This window comes from Atractosteus spatula, chromosome 2 (assembly GCF_055471065.1).
Source record: "Atractosteus spatula isolate fAtrSpa1 chromosome 2, fAtrSpa1.hap1, whole genome shotgun sequence".
In the NCBI taxonomy this organism is placed as follows: Eukaryota; Metazoa; Chordata; class Actinopteri; order Semionotiformes; family Lepisosteidae; genus Atractosteus; species Atractosteus spatula.
In genome coordinates this window covers 71,741,990-71,762,275 of record NC_142707.1, presented here as the reverse complement: position 1 = coordinate 71,762,275, position 20,286 = coordinate 71,741,990, and the positions used below count along the sequence as shown (strand labels likewise).

The following is a 20,286-nucleotide window of genomic DNA, read 5'->3' as shown; positions in this document are numbered from 1 at the left end:
CGCTGATCATTTGTAAATGGTGAAGCCACTTCTGATCCAGGGTTGTGTGAGGCTACTAACACGAACAGAAATGATTTTAGATACCCGTTATCCCGTCGTCCCCAGGACAAAACAATATATCCAATATATGAATATATGTGATCTATACCGGTCATGTTTTTGACATACTGTACTAACAAAAATAAAGTATCCGTCTGTGCCAAAAAAAAAGTAAAATGTAAAGAGTTAGCTTCTTGAATGGCAATTTAATATTTAATATAAAAATGTTATAAAAAGTGTTTGATGATTATAATACAACTGGGATAGCTGTTGTTAAAATTATGAGAGCACTATTCAAGGGTCAGGCCTTTGTTACTTAGCAGTGCAGTAATAAAGATGTGTGAAAGTGCAAAGCCAAGTTAACACAGCGCATCAGATCTGAATCCTGATATTTTTCCGATATCTCTTCTTTACTGTTCTCATTGTATTTAGTAGTGAAATAATCTGGGAATCGGAAACCAATCAGTGAGAGTGGAGCGATTTGCCTATAATCTTATGGTACTTACCTTTTGATTTATAGCTAAAATCAACACAAATGGTTTCTTTGAAAGGCATAGTAAAACAGGGATCAGATGACACAAGATGAAACTGTGGTCAAGTGCCTTCAAAACCTAAAACAGAAATCATTCCTTTGGAGTCCGGAACAGGCTACCCAACCATGTTGTTGAAGCCGATACTCTGGGTTTCGTGCAAGAAACTGTTGTGTGAGACCTCTGGAGCAATTACAGTAGCTACCAACAACCTAACAGGGTAGACTGACCAGACAGCCTCCTCTTGCTGTAACCTTTCACATGTTCTTATGTTCAAGTGATCAGGGTTTTATAGGAAACCCTTCAATCACTGATGTCTAAAAGCTTGGGACAATGACTTGTGATCAACTGTAATTACTTCTTTGTTACGTGAAGTAATTTCTAGATCATTAGGAACATACATTTTCAGTCCTCAAGGACAGGTGTTCCCTCAGTTTCACAAATTACTCATTTCATTGCTTAGTAACCCACAGTATGGCTGGTCTATGCCAAAAATGCTTTAGAGAATTTTTAAAAAATACAGGACTGGGGCTATCCAGGGTTAGGGTTCGGGTTTCCTGGCATAATCTATAAAATACTGTGCATGAGTACCTAGTACTGTACAAAGGCAATTGCTTCAAACTTGAGCATTCCTTGGTTAAATGATACCAAGTTTCTCAATGTCTCCCCTTATCAGGGATGCCTCTTGATTCCAGAGCTGTCTGTTCATGTGGTTTCACAGAACTTGTCAGACTCTAGACAGGGAATGGACAAGTCAGTCAGGGCTCCCTAGAAGGAGCTTCAGTAGGTTTTGCTTTACTATTAAAATGTGTACTGATTGGCTGCCAGTTGTTCAAAAGCTTTACTTTGTTTTCTTTCCCTGAGAAAATGGAATTGATCAATGACTCTTCATACTTTAAGCCTGTAGGCCCGTGCATGTTTCCTGTTAATCTGAGACCTCCACACGAATGTCCTGGTATGGTGCACCAGATAACAAAAGTCATTGCATTAGGTCCATTAATTCACTAATCCATTATTGATTCCCACGGTGAAATAGAAATGAGAAACCTTCATTCCGAAATATCAGTCCTGGTGTAGAGAGGAGCTATGAGCCTAGTGTGCCTGAATGGAATATAAATGCTGAGAAACTCATTTCAAATGGTGCAGGATAGCTTTCTCAATAAGCACATGATCCAACAAAGGGGCTCATAAGAAATATAGTTAGGGTTAAATTATTGAACCTGCCTCTAGGACTTTGTGTATCAATCTCAGCATACAGCTAACCTTCATTGTGATCATTTATGCCATAATGAAAAATACAGAACTGCTTTACTGATTAAACATCTTTTAAAGCATGAAGGAAAGCAGAAAAAATAATACTTTTCCATTTCTGAGAGCTGCAGGTACTGTATATGGGAACACAGAGACATTATGTATTGTACTGTATAATGGTTTTCTAGACATCAGTTTGTGGCTAGAGGCTGCACTTTATCTGCTCTGTGTGATAGTCATTAGACTCATTTCCTCTTTTCAGTAAAAACACTTGAATAAAACTTTTCCCTGTCCCTCTGGGTAACTGCCTCAGTAAGATACTTTGTCCTATTACTAAATACTAAGCCTAATACGTAACAGGACTAAAATATCAATGAAAACTTCAGAATATCATTGACTAATTATAACTTGGCACCTATGGGTCTCTTATTTTTAAGTTAAATTTACATCAGGCCATGCGATACCAGAATATACAGTAAATTAATTCTGCTTCTTTCTGTAATGGAAGCTGACATAATTCAAAGAAAAAGAGACCTTCAGAAAAACATACAATTACTTTGTTGACATTTTTCCCGTGACTTTTCAGTGAAACATTACAACCTGCCCTACATTTGTACTTTAGTAAGTAGCAAAAAATAGAAAGGAATAGAACTTTGTCCTTGAACTGTATCCAATTTAGTATTAGTACATGAAAACCAAAAAACAAAACCTTCATTGTTCCCTGTTTGTCGTTCAGCTGCTTTTTACCAACTTGTTAATCTTATCATCTTGCGTCATCTTGTTAATCATAATATGACAAGTTTCATGCATATACTGATATATCATTAACCAGTCTGGATATAACTACATTCTTGGATGGGAAATTCAGTTCTCTATAGAAATATTACTGTGTCTATAAGAAGCAGAAACATAATGAAAAATTAATTCTGTAATGGAGAGTTGTTACATCATGCAAACTACAAAGGAAGAAAGAGAGATTGATTCCATTCAAAAGAAAGAAACTAAGAACATTTTTGCTTTATACTTTTCAGCAAAGAGCTAACCAAAACTTGTTATATTTTGCTTTCCAATTTCTGCACAAACACTAATCTAATTGGATTACACATCAGCATACAGTGCTTGGCACAATTTTCAGATTTTGTTGCTTTAAAGCTTAAAAGTAGCAATGAATATTTGGTATATACACGACCTACTCCACACATTCTAAGCAAAAACAAATAAGTAACTTTATAATTAATATGAATGAAAAATGGAAAGGTGATGATAGCATGAGATTCAAACCCTTTCCTGTGCAAATGGAAATGAATTTACATGCACAGTATTACTGTACCTGCGTGAGCCACCTACAGTAATTAATGGTTTCAGAAAACGTACATGTGAGGTGCCTTGGCCACGTAGTGAATTTCAGGCAAAGACTCAACCATGAAAACTAAAGCGCTTTCAAATAAAGTCACAGGTAAAGTCTTTGAAAAGCACAGATATGGAAAAGAGACCACAAAAGGTTGAAGTCTTTGAATACCTGCGTGAACACAGTCTACTCAATCATCAAAAAATAGAAGATGCATAGTACCACCCAGATACTGCCCAGATCAGACTGTCTCTCCAAACAGAGCAGACGGTCCAGGTGGAAGCTGGTGAGGGAGGACACCAAGGGCCCAACAACAACTCTGAAAGAGCTACAGAGGTCAGTGGCTGAGGTGGGAGAGAATGTGCATCAGTCATCAATATCCATAGCACTTAACAAAACCAACTAGTATGACTGGGTGACAGGAAGGAAGCCATTATTAAAAATAAGCCAGCGTGGAACTCACAGCAAAGCACCTGAGTGATTCTGCAAAAATGTGGCAAAAGGTGTTGGGGGTCAGCAGAGACCAAACTGGAACTTCTTGGTCTAAATGCCAGTTGTGACTTTTGATGAGACCCGATGTAGCACATCTTCGAGTCAGCTTCATCCCTACAGTGAAGCATGGGGGTGGCAGCATCATACTATGGGAATACTACTCCTCAGCAGGGACTGGAAAGGTTGTGGGGATTGAAGAAAAAAATCAAAGTGCTGGCAAATACTAGAGGAAAACCTTTTCAGTCTCTTAGAATTTAAAACTGGGCTGAAAGTCCATCTTTCAGCAGGACAATGATCCGAAGCACAAGGCTAGAGCTATTCCTGAATGACTTAGGAATATTAAAGTGTATGTTCTTGAGTGACCCAGTCAAAGTCTTGAAAGGTTTGAAGATTTGAAAAGTGCTGTGCATAAGCACTCCCCAAGCAACTTGAGAGAGCTTGAGGAAAGAAGATTTGCTAAAAAGAATGGGCAAAAATTGCTTCAAGCAAATTTGTGTGGAAACATACCTAAGAAGACTTGCAACCGTAATTGTGGCCAAAGGTGCTTTCATCAAATATTGATTTTTGGGGTCTGAATACTTATGTAAACAATGTATTTCAGTTTTCTTCTCTTTAGTTTTGCTGACACCGCGCCTGCGGTGCGATTGGTCACATGAGGACCAACAAGTTCTGCCCTCTGTACTACCAGACCAATGCCCCGCCCTCCAACCCGGTCGCCATGACGGAGGAGCAGGAAGAGGAGCTGGAGAAGACGGTCATCCACATTGGTCACTGTAACTGACCTTACCAATAGAATTAATCAGTTTGGGCATTGGGCATTTTTTGAATAAATGTTTAAGTTTAAAAACTGTTGGTGCATCATTTTGTAATTTTACAAAGTGGGACATCACAGGAAGTGTCTGAAGGCTTTTGCAAGGGACTGCACACGCTATTATTATGCACATCATCCTAGGCAACTAAATTAATTGATATAGATATCAAACACCTCATAAAACTCCAGTATAATCTGGGGAGAGTTCTTTTTCAATGGTATTTGCCATAAAACCTATAAACGTATATTCCTAAAAGAGCAGCATGCTTATTGCATATGCACTGTTAGTTCAGTTTAGCAGTTTCTAGGAAATCAAATGATATTAAATTGATTGAATTTAAGTTTCTCTAAAAAACCTTAAGCCTCTGTCTTATTTTATTTTTCCTGCAAAATCTGGATTTTACATGAAAAAATCTGTCCATTTGATCCAATTGAAGGTCACAGGGGAGTCAGAGCCTATCCCAGGAATCAAACCTGGATGACATGCCAGTCCATTACAGTGCAGACAGACACAAACACAGACACTCACACACTCACGCCACACCAGTTCGTTTAGATAGGGTATGTCTTCGGATTGTGGGAGGAAATTGAAGTGAGCAGGGAAAACCCATGCAAATTCAGGGAATTACATACAAACTCCACGCCGACAGCACCTCAGCTCTGGAATTGAACCCAGCACTGCGAAGAACAATGTTAACCACTGTGCACTAACTGCCCAATTTATAATCCTAAAACTGAATATTTAGACCTTATAATTTAGCATTTGTCATAATGACAAAAAAGTGGCAGCACACATTTTTCTTTTGAGCAAAAATAGTATCAGTTCATTGTTTTTACAACGTTTTCAAACTCCAGGCCAGAAAAAAAATGGGCCAACTTAAATTTAGGTCACACAAACATAAATTATTCAGCAGTAATGGAAGTGTCAGGTGTCATTAAAACTTTACTTTGTTATTTTGTTCTTGTGATTTTTATAATATAAAGTTATAATATACATGTGTATAAAAAGATTTATAAAAAACTAGGTAAACTTCTTATGGGCCCATCCACAATTTCAACAAGAAAACCAATAATCAAACACTTAATGGGTCTTAAGAAATTGTGTAATTTGTGCAATTTAAGCAATCTAAGCAACCTTTTAAATGACAGTGATAGAAGGTTTTTAGATATTTACTGACACAAAAACTGCTGATCTTTGGGGAGGGCAAACCTGAAACATTCTTGTCACTAACATCATATATACAATTATGAACTTGTGTCAGTGCCTGCCATCCTGAAATTTCTAGATGATTAATATTTATCAACAGGAGGCCCATAATAGAGGACCTTTGTGAATTGCCATAGATAGCTTGAGATAAAATCCAGTATGAGAAGAGTTATCAATCCTGCTGTAACACATTTAATTTGCATTTCTTCATTTTCCAATTACCGCACAGTGTAACTTCAAAACACCAGGTGTAATGTCATTCATCAACAGCTAACCTTATGCGTAGCTATCCTCATGGTGCTCTCTGCACCACCCAGATTACTGCTGAAAAAACAGTTATGGTGGAAAACCACACAACTTTTTAATAGGAAAGAACATAATATCCTGCAAAATCATCTATTAACAAATTAATTCAGCTAAAAATATAACTGAGGGTGCTGGACTACATTGACTGCGTTACATGCAATGATTAGTGCAGGTAGTCTCATCATTGTTTCATACAGTATGACACATGTCTGGACTATAAAACATTCGGGGATGAAACTAGTTGCACTGCCTCTCCTCCAGTTCTTGGTACATAGTCTTGACTATAGTCACACATTGCCCTTGAGCACATACTGTACAGTTCTTTGCATTCAGACATATGGTGTCTGCACAACAATATACACTTCTTCTTGTCTTTAGATAGCTTGTTAATGAACAGACTTAACACACTGGTGTTTTGACTAGGGCTATATGCCGTTTTTCCACCACAATCACGTTTTGCATATTCTCTTTCCTATGACCATTTGTCAGAGGTCACGGTCAATCACCCAAAGGATAACTGATTGATAAGGGACCTGCATGTTAGATAGGAAGACTTCATCTGATGACACCACGACCAATCACCAATCGTGATTTCCTGGTTTAAAAGATACCGCAGTGCCCACCTTATGTGCTTGCTCACTCACTCCTCCTGTCTCTCGAACATTGCAATCTGTCATCCACTACTTGACTGCAGCCACTGCTCTCCGTGTCCAGACTTTAACTTCAGTTCTCAAGGCTGAGAGAGTGCGGCCAATCCATAAAACAGGATGTAGCACAATATTCTCTCCATGTTATTGTGCTTGATCAACAAAATTCATAAATTTTGACCCTTTGGTCAAGTCTAAATATCAGAGCATATGTATTAACAGTGCTAAACCTGGGATAAACTGAGTTCCCATCTCACGGCCAGACCCAAGCCAGACGCTGTGCTCAGACTGTTTTAAGGACGGAAGTTCAGTGCCATGCTGATGAAACTTGATGAGCAGTCTTCAGCTGCAGCTCAGCTCGGTCTCTCCCTCTGCGTCCAGGTGAGTAACTGGCACAGACCCAGCCATCTGAAGCAGAGCAGACCACTGGGAGAAACCCAACCCAATCCTGTCTTCCTTTTCACAAAAGGCTTGGCCAGTGAATCTTTAGAGAATATAACATTTGTTATTCAAAAGTTAAACTGTTATTCCAAATACATTTTTCATCAAGTTTAGTTCACAATAGTAAATGAATATTTAATAGCCACTAGCCATGGCTAAACCTGCACTGGATACAAGGGTCATTACTGTCTGAGCTATTCCTCCCACTAATTCTGACCTATCTTTGCAAACATGAAAAAAATGGCATCTTCAAACAATTTTCTTTCGTTTAGTCTTACATTTTAAAATGCTCATATTAGAGATAAGACAGATATAAAGCCAAATACTCCTGTTTTAAACAGATGCATATATCCTTGTGTACATAAATGTCTTCATTATATTTATTCTAAACTTGGATATGCACCAGAATTGATATCTTTTTTAATACTGGCTACTCTTTTAATGTTTCACCATCTGCTATTCCCATTTCAAATAGTCAACCGATTACTTTTATTACTTCACAGTAACCGTGTTGGTGGAAAATGATGAAATGGGAGAATGAAGTCACCTTGCAATACGGCAAATGTTTTGGAGGTGGAAAATGGCTTTCACCTTTTTGTGTTTCATGTCCTGATATTCGAATTTAAACACTGATTCAGATGCAAAGATTTTTCTAAGACTTTAAACAAGCAGAAAAGTAAAAAAGTGAGTGAAATTTAGAAGGATAGGACTGTATAATTGTTAATGCAAATCCATGGGGATATCACTACCCACAGCACCCTAACAGAATATCCTGTTATTCTGTAGCAGAATTCTGTAGCAGAATTTTCCTGCCAGACCTCTGGGACAAACATGGACAGTGTCTGCATTGTCAAGTGCTCTTCTTGTCCAGAAGAAGAACATTAAGCAAAGTAGAAGACAAGCATTCTTTTAGACTTTATCTCAACCTGTGAGGCACGGTAATTTTACAGGTAGTTCTTTAAATGGGTATCTCACGTGGTTCTAAATTTTGAAAATAACACCCTGGAGTGTAAATAATTAAGCTTTTATTAATGTTCACAAAGGAGAAAGTGTTATTGCATTTGTTTACACTACAATTAAAAACGTATATGATAGCTTGATACAATTGCAATGATTTGTCAAAATCAGTAAAACAACCATGTGTACTTTAATGAGGTCAGTTTATTTTGTGTTAAAAGAGAGCTCCGCAGTAATTTTACTTCCATGTCTGTCACTTTGCTCGTCTTCGTCTGTTCAAAGCAGCTATAAACAACATATACTGTATACAGTATATAGTATGAATTACATGGCTCACACTCCACACTGCTTTATATGATAAATGTTTGACTCTATAAAAACACGTTTCCACTCACAAAAGTGCAGAAAAGTGTGCACAGTTTATCAACAGTTACACTACTGAGCATTGGACTAGGATAACCCTTCCTCTCTAAAAAATTAATAAAGTAACATGTGACTGACCACTTCTAACATCAATATCTTCTCCCCAACGTCTCATTCTTTTTCCAGCTACCTTGGATCACTGGGTTTCAAACTTCAGCAACAGTGACTTGTACCCTGCAACAGCACATTGTGCCAACAATCCCACTGCCAGGCTAAGGTACAGGGTGCGTGCCAGGTGGCAGACAAGTTGGGGTACTCTGACAGCCATAGGTCTATCCAAAATGGCGTTTTGCCTGTTGTTGTTCTGAATTTCCACACATGAAGAAGTTGGAATGATGGCTTCAGTACGGAGTCCACTTTAGGAAGACGAAGTTCTGGAAGCAGGAGCTTAATATTGGCACCATACTTTACAAAGTCACATGGCGAGAGGTTTGATTTGATGGTGTTGTTCACGCAGTACTGGCCTGTAAGTCTGCCTGAGCTCGGTCTTGATATGGTGGAGCAATCCTTCCCACACAATTACATGGTCATCACTGCTCCAGTAGCCTCACTATCTGTGTCTCTCCAGAGAATTGTCAGCATATTTTGCTGCAGTGCCTCCATAGCTCCATTCATCCGTTCTGAATCGCCTTTCAACAGTAAGCAAACCTGAGACTCACTGATGTTATTTCCAGTTACATACCCATTGCAAACTGCCTTTATCCTAGTCTGGGGCGTGCAAAAGTCTCCTAGTTCTCCCCCCAAACAACCAAACATACTGAGGAAGTTTGTTAACCACCCAGACCAAGAGATACACCTGGCTTCTCTCAGGCATTAGTGGAGCTCGGCTGCATTTGGATTATAGTGATGCAGTCTATATCTGCTAAGCTCTTTGTGTCCATTAATTCTTACTTCCCTCATTACTGGTTCTTGGACTTCACTTAGACTGTTCTCATTTAGCACATCCACACTGACAATTAGCACATCAGTTATAGACCGATGTCTTTTAGAAACATCTGAAGCACTGTTCACATCTAGACCTATGCTAACCACTTGTACTAAAAACTCAAATGCTTCACATCTGCACAGCACGTTATCGATGTACTATACTAATTCATACCAATCAAATGTGCTGTCACATATGGTCTGCCCCTCTGCATCCCAAGTGCTCACTCCCTGAAACTCCCTGCTCATTTGATATGAGCATAGCCTGCCTAATCAAAGGGCCGTACTGAGCACCACAACATGGTTATTTCAGATCAGGTTTATAAACGCTGCAAACCTGAAAATCACATCTGTATGCCATGTACCATTCTTCAGACATCACCACAATCAGTTCTAATTTCCCTAAATTACTGTGAGCAGTATGTATTTTGACAGGCTGAAAGACCCCTGTGTTATGATTCTGGATTTAATCAAAAGACAGTTTAGAACACAGCCAGTTTCATTTACCACTTAATTAGCCCAGTGGTGTGGGTACAGCCTAGACAAGATGGAAGGCAGAGCGCTGAGCATGGAAAATGTAGCATTTATCAGAGATGTACTCAGAAGATAGCTTCTGTTGAGTCAATGGACTGTTTATCATGTTTCTTTTATACACAGTTGTGTGTGTGAGAGAAGCATTTGGCTCTCAAAATGTTGTTTACTTAATTTGGATGTTTTTTTTAATAAACAAACACGAAAAATACTGCTAAGAAATACAATAGGTGTTCTTCCCTTACATCATTGCTAATCTCTGCTATGTATGTATATACATACAAATACAGTAAATACATGAAATGTGGGTACATGTTAGTGGATATGCAAACTAAGTCAAAAACATTTAATGTAATTTAATGCAGTGTTTCCCGAAAAAGTATTATCTATTTGCTGATATAATAATCTCTCTTGTTCAGCCTGGATACACAAAAAATGACGAGTTCCAGCCTGCTGTTCTGGAATGAGGCATCTGTAGTTGTAAGACCTCTTTCTCCTTTGTTCCTCTGTATTCTTATCTTACAGTGTTCCATTTTGATTTATAATTGTAACATTCTCCTGGGCCAAAAGTTGGCAATTTCTTTTGTAATTAACAAACTGTGATGAATTAAAGATACATATCAAAATGGAAGCCAGTGGTGTGTGAAACAGGTTAATTAGTTTCCCATTTAGAGTGATTTATTAAAAGTAGGTTCAGAAGCATGGCTCTGTCCTGTATATTAAATGACAAAAAGTCTGCAAATGGTGACTTTTGAATCCTTCCCATATTAATCCAACATTAAATTATATTTAAGGTACTGAACAATAATGTACTATAAAATATAATTACTTAGCATTAAGCTACTATTTACAGACATGTTGCACTATGTACTCAAGCTTCCTATATCATTTTTTGTGGATTTGTAGTCTAAAGAAAAGATAAGTTTAACTGTGGTCAGAAGATCTGAGGAAGGCCTCCATCATGCTGATCAAAGAAACCTAATGTTTAAAGTGCAAATCACATGCAAAATCATTTGGACAACATTATGCATCATAAAGTCAAGTTTAATCCTAGTGTCATCAATTAAAGACCTCCAAGTCTTAATTTAGAATTAAAAAACCAATGCATTTGTTACCGTGAACAATGTAAGACAGCAGAAGAAAAAGTATTTTCCTCTGAATCCCTTGAAATGGAATCATTCTGCTGGCAGTTTGATTATTGTTTAGCTTTAGATCGTACAAAAATGTTCTATTGTTGAGAATGTACACAGTGAAAGGCTTTAGCTACGCATACCGTACCTTCAATCTCTGGTGAAAATGGTGGTGAATAATCTTATTTCACATATTGATAAGTATCATTATGCAAATTAGTTCACAGGCTAATAACACAACAAACCAAAATACCATCAAAAACAACCCCCGGATCCAAATTCCTGCTTTGGAATCATTCATACAGAACATAGATTACAACCAAAATGAGAAAAAAAATCTTTCAACAAATATTTCAGCTCATTAGTAGTTCTCAATGTGGATGAATTACTTGCTAAAACATGGATATTTGTCTCTCCTAATTATGAAAAATGATTTTGTTGAATTAATACGCCTTTTGTACATATTTATGAGAGCATAATGTATTTTAGTTGTAGTTTTAACCTTTTGTCAGTAAACACATCGAATATGGATTTTGAGGATTTAAGCTTTAGTATAAGGGGTTTATTATTTGGAAAATACAAAAGACACGGAACATTATCTCATATGTAAACAGACACTTTTAAATCAGCATCCTTTATACAAATGTACACAACATACAAAGTAAATATGGTATGTCAGTATTTCATGTCTATCTTTTTCAAGTTTAAACAACGTAGCAAACTCTCTATCATTTCAGTGTTTTGCAGAGAATGCCAATAGATTAACTGACAGTGTGAGTTTAAACATAATTAAAGGAAAAAATGTTTACTGCAATTCTGATATTAGATACACACAAAACAGAACAAATGTGAGGAAGCCTTTGGAGACCAGAGTTCAGACTAATTTATGTTATACCCAGTGACAAAAGAATCACTGACTTATCACTTTACTTATCATGTTATACTGTATAAGAAAAAAATCTAAATCAACAGAACTAACAGTGCTAAAAGAACAGAGATTTCTACAGAGGAAAGGAGTAAATTCACAAAATACTGAACAGGCCCATATTTATTGCATAGTATGAACTGAGCTAGAGCTCATTTAAAAGGCAGTGTCTATTTACTTATGTGAAAGTTGTCTCATATTGTATATGCATATTTATCCACTTACAAAGGCTGAAAAGAAACTTTTTACAGCAGAAATGGACAAAAAAATATAGGAATCTTTTACCAGTACAATGAGTGTTATAGTCATATTTCACGTGGAGCGTATTTCACAGCAGGCGGAAGAATGGCCTTACACAGTAATTTAGAAACACCTGAAAAAGAAGAATATATGTAAATGAAGACAAAGAAGGATTATATTTAGGAGTTAAGGAAAGGTAGTGGTTAATTACATGCTGAAAAGTAGAAAGAAGAAAAAACTACCGTACAATTTGGCTTTCTGTAGGTATGTCACTAGTCAAATGAATTTAAAGTGTATGAGATGTGCATCATTTAAAATTTTCTCAAAAGAATGATGGCAAACTAGTGATTTTTAGCATGCCCAGTCAATGTTAATGTGCATATTGACAGAATAGTGTTCTACTAACACATGCTTGCAGTCCCTAGGGCTTAACATGCTGTTGCTTCAGAAATCCCCTGGCATGCAGAGAGAAAATGATGGTTTATATTTCTTTGGATAAAACTGAAAACATAAAACCTGTGCAGAGTATTTTTCAATGGAATAATGACTCATTTAGAAATGTTGCTCTTATAATATTACTGGTTCTTTCCTCCAACAAACTTTATTCAGGTTAACACACACCTAAAATCATGGTAGGTAGGTGCATCCTACTTTTGTGTCCTACATTAATTTAATGAAAGAAAAGCAGTTATTTTTCCATAACAATTTCTAAAGCCAGAGCATCGATAAAAATCAGTTTCTGTTTACCATCGTTAAAGTACACATTCCATGTTGTATATTAAGAGAAAAAAAGCATTAATCACAGTACAGACATTTGTGATGACTTATGTTATAATAGAGTGGCATGGGATACATCTTTCTGAGCATTCAAAAATAATTTTAACATTTCTGTAGCATCTAGCTACCTACCTGCATCAAGGGATAAGTTGTAACTCCAGTACAACAAATTGTTCTTTTGTACCAGTTAGGCACTAACAGCAAAATAACTAAATATAAATACAATGATTATTCAAAATTTAAAGCATTTCAATAAGGAATTAAGAAATGTCAGGAGTTTTCCATCATAGCCTGTCATGACTGTCAACATTGCAGAATTTAGAGTACAGTTTCAGTAAGTCCCCACTATAAAATATACATTTAAGCACTGATAATGCATGGTCAAAGACTCATACATGCAGAAATACATAGCTGTTGAAAAATGTTGGGTGTTCCTTATTTGCATTGAAGTCTATTAGTCAAACATACACTTCTAATATAACACAAATGTCCAGCACTTTGAGAAAGCAAAATAATTGCTTGAAGACATTTCAGACTTCCCTGAAAAATGAAATACATAAACATGGTTTAACATATTTTTTCATGTCATTCCTGCAATGAAATGATTGCCGATTTTTCCTTATAAAGGTTACATAGAAGAAAAAAAATGGAACAAACTGGACATCTGATAATGATTTCAAAAGTCAACTTTTAACTTTTCATCTTAATACCTTCATTACTGACTACAAGACTAAGGATGTGCAGATATTCTGAAATACAGGATAATGCTTAGTTTAAACAGTTTAATGGTTCTTTTCATGTGATGAAAACAAAAATAGAGAGCTACTGTATGTTTCTTAAATGTCTGAATGTGACAAAACATACTGATACAAATTCAAATACAAATACAACAAAAACATTTTACTGTGTGTGAAAAAGTTGTACTGCATCTGAAGTTATGACATTTATTACTGTTCCACACACACTTTTTTATCAATATCTCCTTTTTCTAAGGTGACAACCTGCGGGTTGTGAAAACCAGGACTAACAGATCACACGTCTCAGCACATATTGTTCAGACATGGAAGCAATACTCCATTGAAAAATAGCATTGTGTAAAAGCTTAGAGAGCAGTCCCATTGTAATCTATCACACAACATCAAACAGCGATTGTGTTTGATGGCCAGAACGGGGTGATGAGTGGGGGGAGGTGATGGGTGTGCTGCACATTTAATTACTCAACAAATAAACAAATATTGATCCCATTTTATATTTGGTCACATCGTGATAATTTGTAAGTCTTTATTTGACTCAAAGTGCTTTTTAAATTTTTTTTTTCAAGCAGGGCATTTCAAAAACGCCCACAGGCGCCGCCATGTGTTGTAAACGTTGGTCTTCACGGCCAGTTGAATGTCCTTCCAGTGATCTGATAAAACTTCTGATTGAAGGGGTGAAAGAACTTCCGCAGCTTTGTGACAACAGAGGGGTCCACGTCCGGGTGAATTCTCCCCTTGCTACCGGCCAGGCACTTGTTAAAGACAATGTTAAATCGCAGGCAGTAGAAGCCTCGGGTAACATTAAAATATAAGTTATACTGGCTAATTCTCGGAGGGAGATTTAGGAACCGCTCAACGAGCTGCAGCTCGGGCAGGGGATCCGTTATAAGCTTGTCACCGTCCACAATGTGGAACTGCTCGATAGGAAAGTACTTCAGCCACCGCTCCAAGTGTTTGGTGTAAATGCTGGTTCGTACCGCTTTGTATTTTGTGTTCACGTCACAGGTGTTAGTATCGATGGCAAGTTTCTCGAACTTGTAGTACGTCTTATTCTTCCTTTCCTTCCCCTCCAGCACTTGCGTGTAATCTGAAATGGCTCTCGTCGTGGGTTCCCGCACGATAATTAGCAGCTTGACGGACGAGTTCATTTTAAAGATGCGCTCGGGGACTTCCTCGGTGATGAAGTAGGCGGGGCTTTTCTCTATCGTGATTTGGTGGGGGAAGGAAAAGGGCATCTTCCCTCGGTACCACTCGATGCCCTTGGCGTAGTTTTGGTCGTTGTCGAAGAAGTGGATTTCCTGCGAGGCTTTGACCACCGCAGGGTGGAGGTTCAGCATTTCCAGGAGCGCCCTTGTGCCCCCTTTCCGTACTCCGATGATTATGGCCCGGGGGAGCTGCTGCACCAGGTTGTGGAGGCGGATCTGCTCCTTCGTGGCGTTCCCCTTGCGGAGCTCGTGCAGGAGACCGCGCTTGTACTGCAGCGTGCGCAGCGGGATCTGTTCTGGGAGCTGAGGGGCCAGTCTGCTGTCTATGGGGCAAACCGGCTGCAGCCTGTTCAACAGAAAGAAGCGTACAACTGGTTCACCACGGAATGAGATTATGAACGGTGTTTAGTCTTGAAGAACAAGCACACAAGCAAAACAGAAAAGCAGTGTAACAATTCCTAGTAACGTGGGTTTTGAAGCTGCTCAGATCAGTGGTGCTACATACAAACAAGTGGTGTTAGAAAGGTCTGTTATTTATGTACTCAGATTATTGTTTTGACCACTGGAGCATTACTGAAGAGTGTGAATGCAATATTTGTAATCCATGCCTAAATTCATGCTCCTATTGGCATCATTCGTTATGACTAATGCTGCTTTGCTCTTTTCGTAGTCATTAAAGGCTGGGCTTTTCAAAGCTTGAACAACGTGTAGTCATCAAACTTTTGTGCAAGGAAGAATGTGCTCCATACCCAATTCTAAGACCGGTGGATGCTGTGTTAGGGAAGGCTGGCTCTCACCATTGCACAGCGCCATGGTAGGCCAATGAGTTTAAGCTTAATTTTAGACACTCTCCTCTCCAGAAACATTCACCCAAAAGAGACTGGTAATTCTGTTGGAATCCTTTTCCCTGAGCATCTAGGCATTCACAAGAGTGGTATAGTGAAGTCTAGAAAAGAGTCGCTGGAGCTCTTAAGCACCTGATCCCTGGAAGTTTGTGTCTTGTCTGGTTAATTTTGATCAGTAATGGGTTCACCACTGGTTTTCTGAGAACTAGACTTAATTAATAGGGCATGCTGAGTTTTGATATCAAAGCAGCAAAGCCTTTTGGATGCCGCTTGTCATCATACACATAAAGTGTGTTTTTATACTCCTGAGTAAGTTGTAAACCCGTGAACCCGTTAATTAAAAAAATGAACAAAGTTTTTTTGTGCTTTACTTGTATTGTCGCATCATGTTGTCAGTTTAGACCATGCTGTCTTAAGACCAAACATTAAAAAAAAGAAACGGTTATACATTTAGTCATGATACAAACCTATCCAAGCTCCCAACTCTGGCAACTAGATACAAGAGACTTCCAATAGCAAGGCTCCCCAGCACTAACAGCTTCTGTCTCAGCAACGCCTGCTGTTTGAATAGCATGGCCCTCCATCAATCTTCAGTACTACGTCTTCAGCCTGTAGAGATCAGAGCACATAAACCACTAATCACCAAGTGGAAAAAGACAGGTTCATGTTTATTAACAGACACTCAATCAATTGCTACAAGTGATTAAGCCACACTCACAAAATCTTTTAAAGTGCAGCATTGCCATTAGCTGAGATGGTTTTAGCAAGCTCCTACATCTAATCCAGTGAAATATGGGACATCTTGTCCCACGTGAGTCCCGACAGTATCTTTTTTCAGGCCATAAATCCATAATGTATAATGTTAATTTTTTTTTCTACATCAGATCAAGCCGGACTACTATATTGTGCAAATAACACTGTGTGATCTAACTCTGCAAGCGCCATGACAAATAGACTCATCGAGGCATTTTTATGGAGTGCTGGATGACTCCAGGAATCTGAAAACAAAAGCTGGGAGTAAGAGTAGATAAATCCTAAATCTCACATACACAACCACAACAACAATAATAACAGTCTACGCAGATAACAGAAATAAATATCATGAGAATCAGAGAGAGTAAGGTTCTAATGAAATTACCACATGCAAAGACCCAATTATGCTGGAATGCACACATACCATATGCAGAGATTCTGAGACCATTTTTCTGCATAAAGAGTAAGCAAAAGGTTATGAAAATATGACTTTCCCAGCATGGTCTACTTGCCATGAAGATAAAGCTTTAGAATGTGCTGTTAATAAGCATCCTGACCTGACGTACAGAAGAGCCTCAAGAGATTCAGAAAAAGACAGAAAGGTCTGGAGGTACATACAGTAGCATAGAACCATTAAAGCTACTGTAAGTCATTAAATAATTAATCAAAGCCTGTGTCACCTGCCCAATGCTATATCATGTGACCAAGATTCTACTGATTTACCTCAAGAGATAGCTAGTTTAATGGTTTCCATGGTACAGTAACAGTGTGACACGTTGCACTGTGTATCTCTATTGGGTAATTTCACCGCAGTTATGAGCCACAAATACGGCTCAGACTCAACTTGACAATTTTGCATTTCCAAATATCCTGCTACTGACATTTGAATTTAAGTCTCCTTTGGACTCCTACCATGACTAGATGTCATTAACTACAGGAATCAGCAGTAACAATGGACTTAGGTACAGTCGTGGCATTGTGTTATTGAGATCAGTCTTCATGTTGTTAGAAGAACACAATTAAGAACATGTTTTAAGACTACGATCAATATTACCACACCACAGCACGGTTTTTAATTCTTTATATGTTTGAATTTTATAGGAACTACAGCTAAATGCATCTTAACCATTAAATCGTAATAATTACATCAATGAGAGATAGATTATTAGCAACAACCATGATTTTCTGTTTTTTTATGCCCTCTGACACAAAGGCAAGGAAAATACTGTACATATCAAATGCAGGCTTGTGAATAAACACACTGCACTTGAGCACTTTAGTCAATTCTGTGTGTTACAATACACAACCTGTTCCTACAAAATGGCCTTGAAATCCTTTCATAAAAATCTGTTACATTTTTTTATTGTTCACAATTTATGTCATAAATAATATACAAATGTATTTTAAAAAAACGAGGTAGTAAATTCCAAACAACATTTAAAATCTATTAATTCTTTTAGTTACTTGGTATTTTATTTTCCAACAGGACTGGTGAGATATACTGTATACAGCATCCCATCGTTTCTTATTTCACTATTACTTAGGTGAACTCTTTAAGGTAGTTATATTGCTATGTGCAGCCTCACACAATACTTATTCATGTTGAGTGAATACCCCAATGCTGTTCAGAGGATTTATTAAGTGAATTTGTACTACTATGCAAACAAACAACTATTGTGATTCTTCACAATGCCAAAATGAAAGACCTCAAAGAAAAGACTGAATAAGTGAAAGAACTTCCCCTGTAGGGGGCGCACTATCACCATTCATCAATTACTGAATTCCTGGAACAATGCCTTATATAATGACATCAGTACAAGATTTCCTAGTATGGAAACATACATACAGATTAATAACAGCAGTGTCTGTGGAATAATTCAATAAAATATAGGCTACACATGGTGAAAAGTTCATATTAAAAAAGACACGTCTTGTTCACGCTGCTCAATCAGTCCAACAGTAGCAAAAAAAGCACAACAGATTGTTTCCATTTCTAACCAATTGATCAAAAAAATATTTTTCTAAAACTGTGCTTTAATTCTACCAGAGCATTAACTTCAAAAGGATGATGACACGTATAGCACTTATACTCCACAGCACAATTCACAATTTGACTTTTTTTCTGTCACTCTGTGGCAGCTGCTTGTGCCTGGAAAGGAAACCGTGTTTCCTGCTCAAGGCTACATTATACTGTAGAACTCCACAGAATGAGAAGGTGGCACAGAAGCACCACTATTGTTATACCAAACGATGAAGATGCTTGTGACTTATTAAGCCGATCATCTTCAAAAATATTTTAAAAATTCTAAATCCCTTTGAAAAATGTAATTTTAACACCTGCCTAAGACTACTACTGACTACTACTATAAACCAACTTCTAACATACTTACACGATTATGTAATACACTCATTATATGAAACACACATCGCACCTGTAGTTTGTTAATAATCCAAATAAATCTTAAACATAGGTCTGCTTGGAGAGTGTCCTACTGTATTATCACTAACACCATATACTTGTATATGTAGAATTGTTGTAATAGGTTAAAATAAAGATTGAAAATGTGTTATAAAAGTGGTTAAAATGTTATCTGTCTGAATATACAATTGTGGCCTTAGGCTGCTACCGTATTCAGTAAGATGCCCTTTTCAGATTAAATGTTTTATTACACTTTGTGACTGGGGACTCACAGACATCAGAGTGAAGCATCCAATTTAAAAATCTGACTATTTGGGTGAAAGTTGCAATCACAGGCTCAAAGGTTCAGCAGCAAGGAGTGTAGTCAGTCTTTCCTGTAGAATTAGCTGAATTACAGAAGCCTTTTTTATAAAGCTAAACGGACCACAAACATTCCATGTAATACTACTAAAATATGCCTGACACTTAAAGACCACAGTTGAGACATGAAACAATCCTCTTTAACAAAACATTCTCAAAACTGTTCTGGAAAATATCCAGGCATACTGTATCTTGCAAACTGAGACATCCAGAATGACTGAAATTGAACAATAAACTAAATAAAGCATCTCTAAAAACAGGACTAAAGTTCTGTGATATTGGTGCTATGGATGATGTCTCCAAGGGGCTGAACTGGTGCCACTTTATTTAAATCATTCTGTTCACCCACAATTTGTTTACTTTATTTATTTTCTAATGCTTTACTCATAATCCTCCATGTCTCCAGTTTCACTAACGTTGTTTGTTGTAGCTGTTTCTTAATTCCTTAATTGATTACATTGTTTTGAAAGCCCTGAAAATGTAGTGCTGTAAATTGCAGCTGCTATAATCTAATTGTGATAATTAAGTGCCTTATGCCATTCGACAATGCAGTGTAGGGAGGCTTTTAAGAATCTGGGGTGTGCCTCGGAACTCTCCTATTTTCAATTGTGTTTGTATCTTGTGACACATTTAATTATCAGCATGCAATGATGTGCTGTTTTTAAATAGGTCAAGGGAGTTGGTCTGTATGGGTGACCTTTGTAGCCACTGATTTAAACCACCTGTAGCTGCCGTCTCCCAGGACATCCTAATGAAAGGCCTCAATGCCAAAATGAGAGACCTTAAAGTGGCATCTACAGTACATTTTAACTGTTAGCCACAGCAACGTTAGAGAAATGTGTTAGAGAAAATGTCTCAGAGGAATGTTTCAAGAACACAGGCAAAAGGTTTTACACTGCTGTGTTCAGCTTGAAAGAAACTAACAACCTTGAACATAAAGACATGTTCTAATGTAGCTCTTAAAGGCTTT

The 20,286-nt window shown here is 37.6% G+C and overlaps 1 protein-coding gene across 1 annotated transcript in view; it reads right to left on the bottom strand.

Annotated features, from left to right (window-relative positions):
- Positions 1–12,766: 12,766 nt before the first annotated feature.
- The window catches only part of LOC148840174 (heparan sulfate glucosamine 3-O-sulfotransferase 5), an 88,802-nt gene continuing 81,282 nt past the window's right edge, over positions 12,767–20,286 (bottom strand). Inside the window, exons 2-3 of the mRNA XM_088905913.1 lie at positions 16,252–16,393; positions 12,767–15,285 (exon numbers count right to left, since the gene is read on the bottom strand). Of these exons, the coding sequence (XP_088762039.1) occupies positions 14,355–15,285; positions 16,252–16,358 (1,038 nt within the window). The 5' untranslated portion in view covers positions 16,359–16,393 and the 3' untranslated portion in view covers positions 12,767–14,354. The remainder of the gene's footprint in view (positions 15,286–16,251; positions 16,394–20,286) is intronic.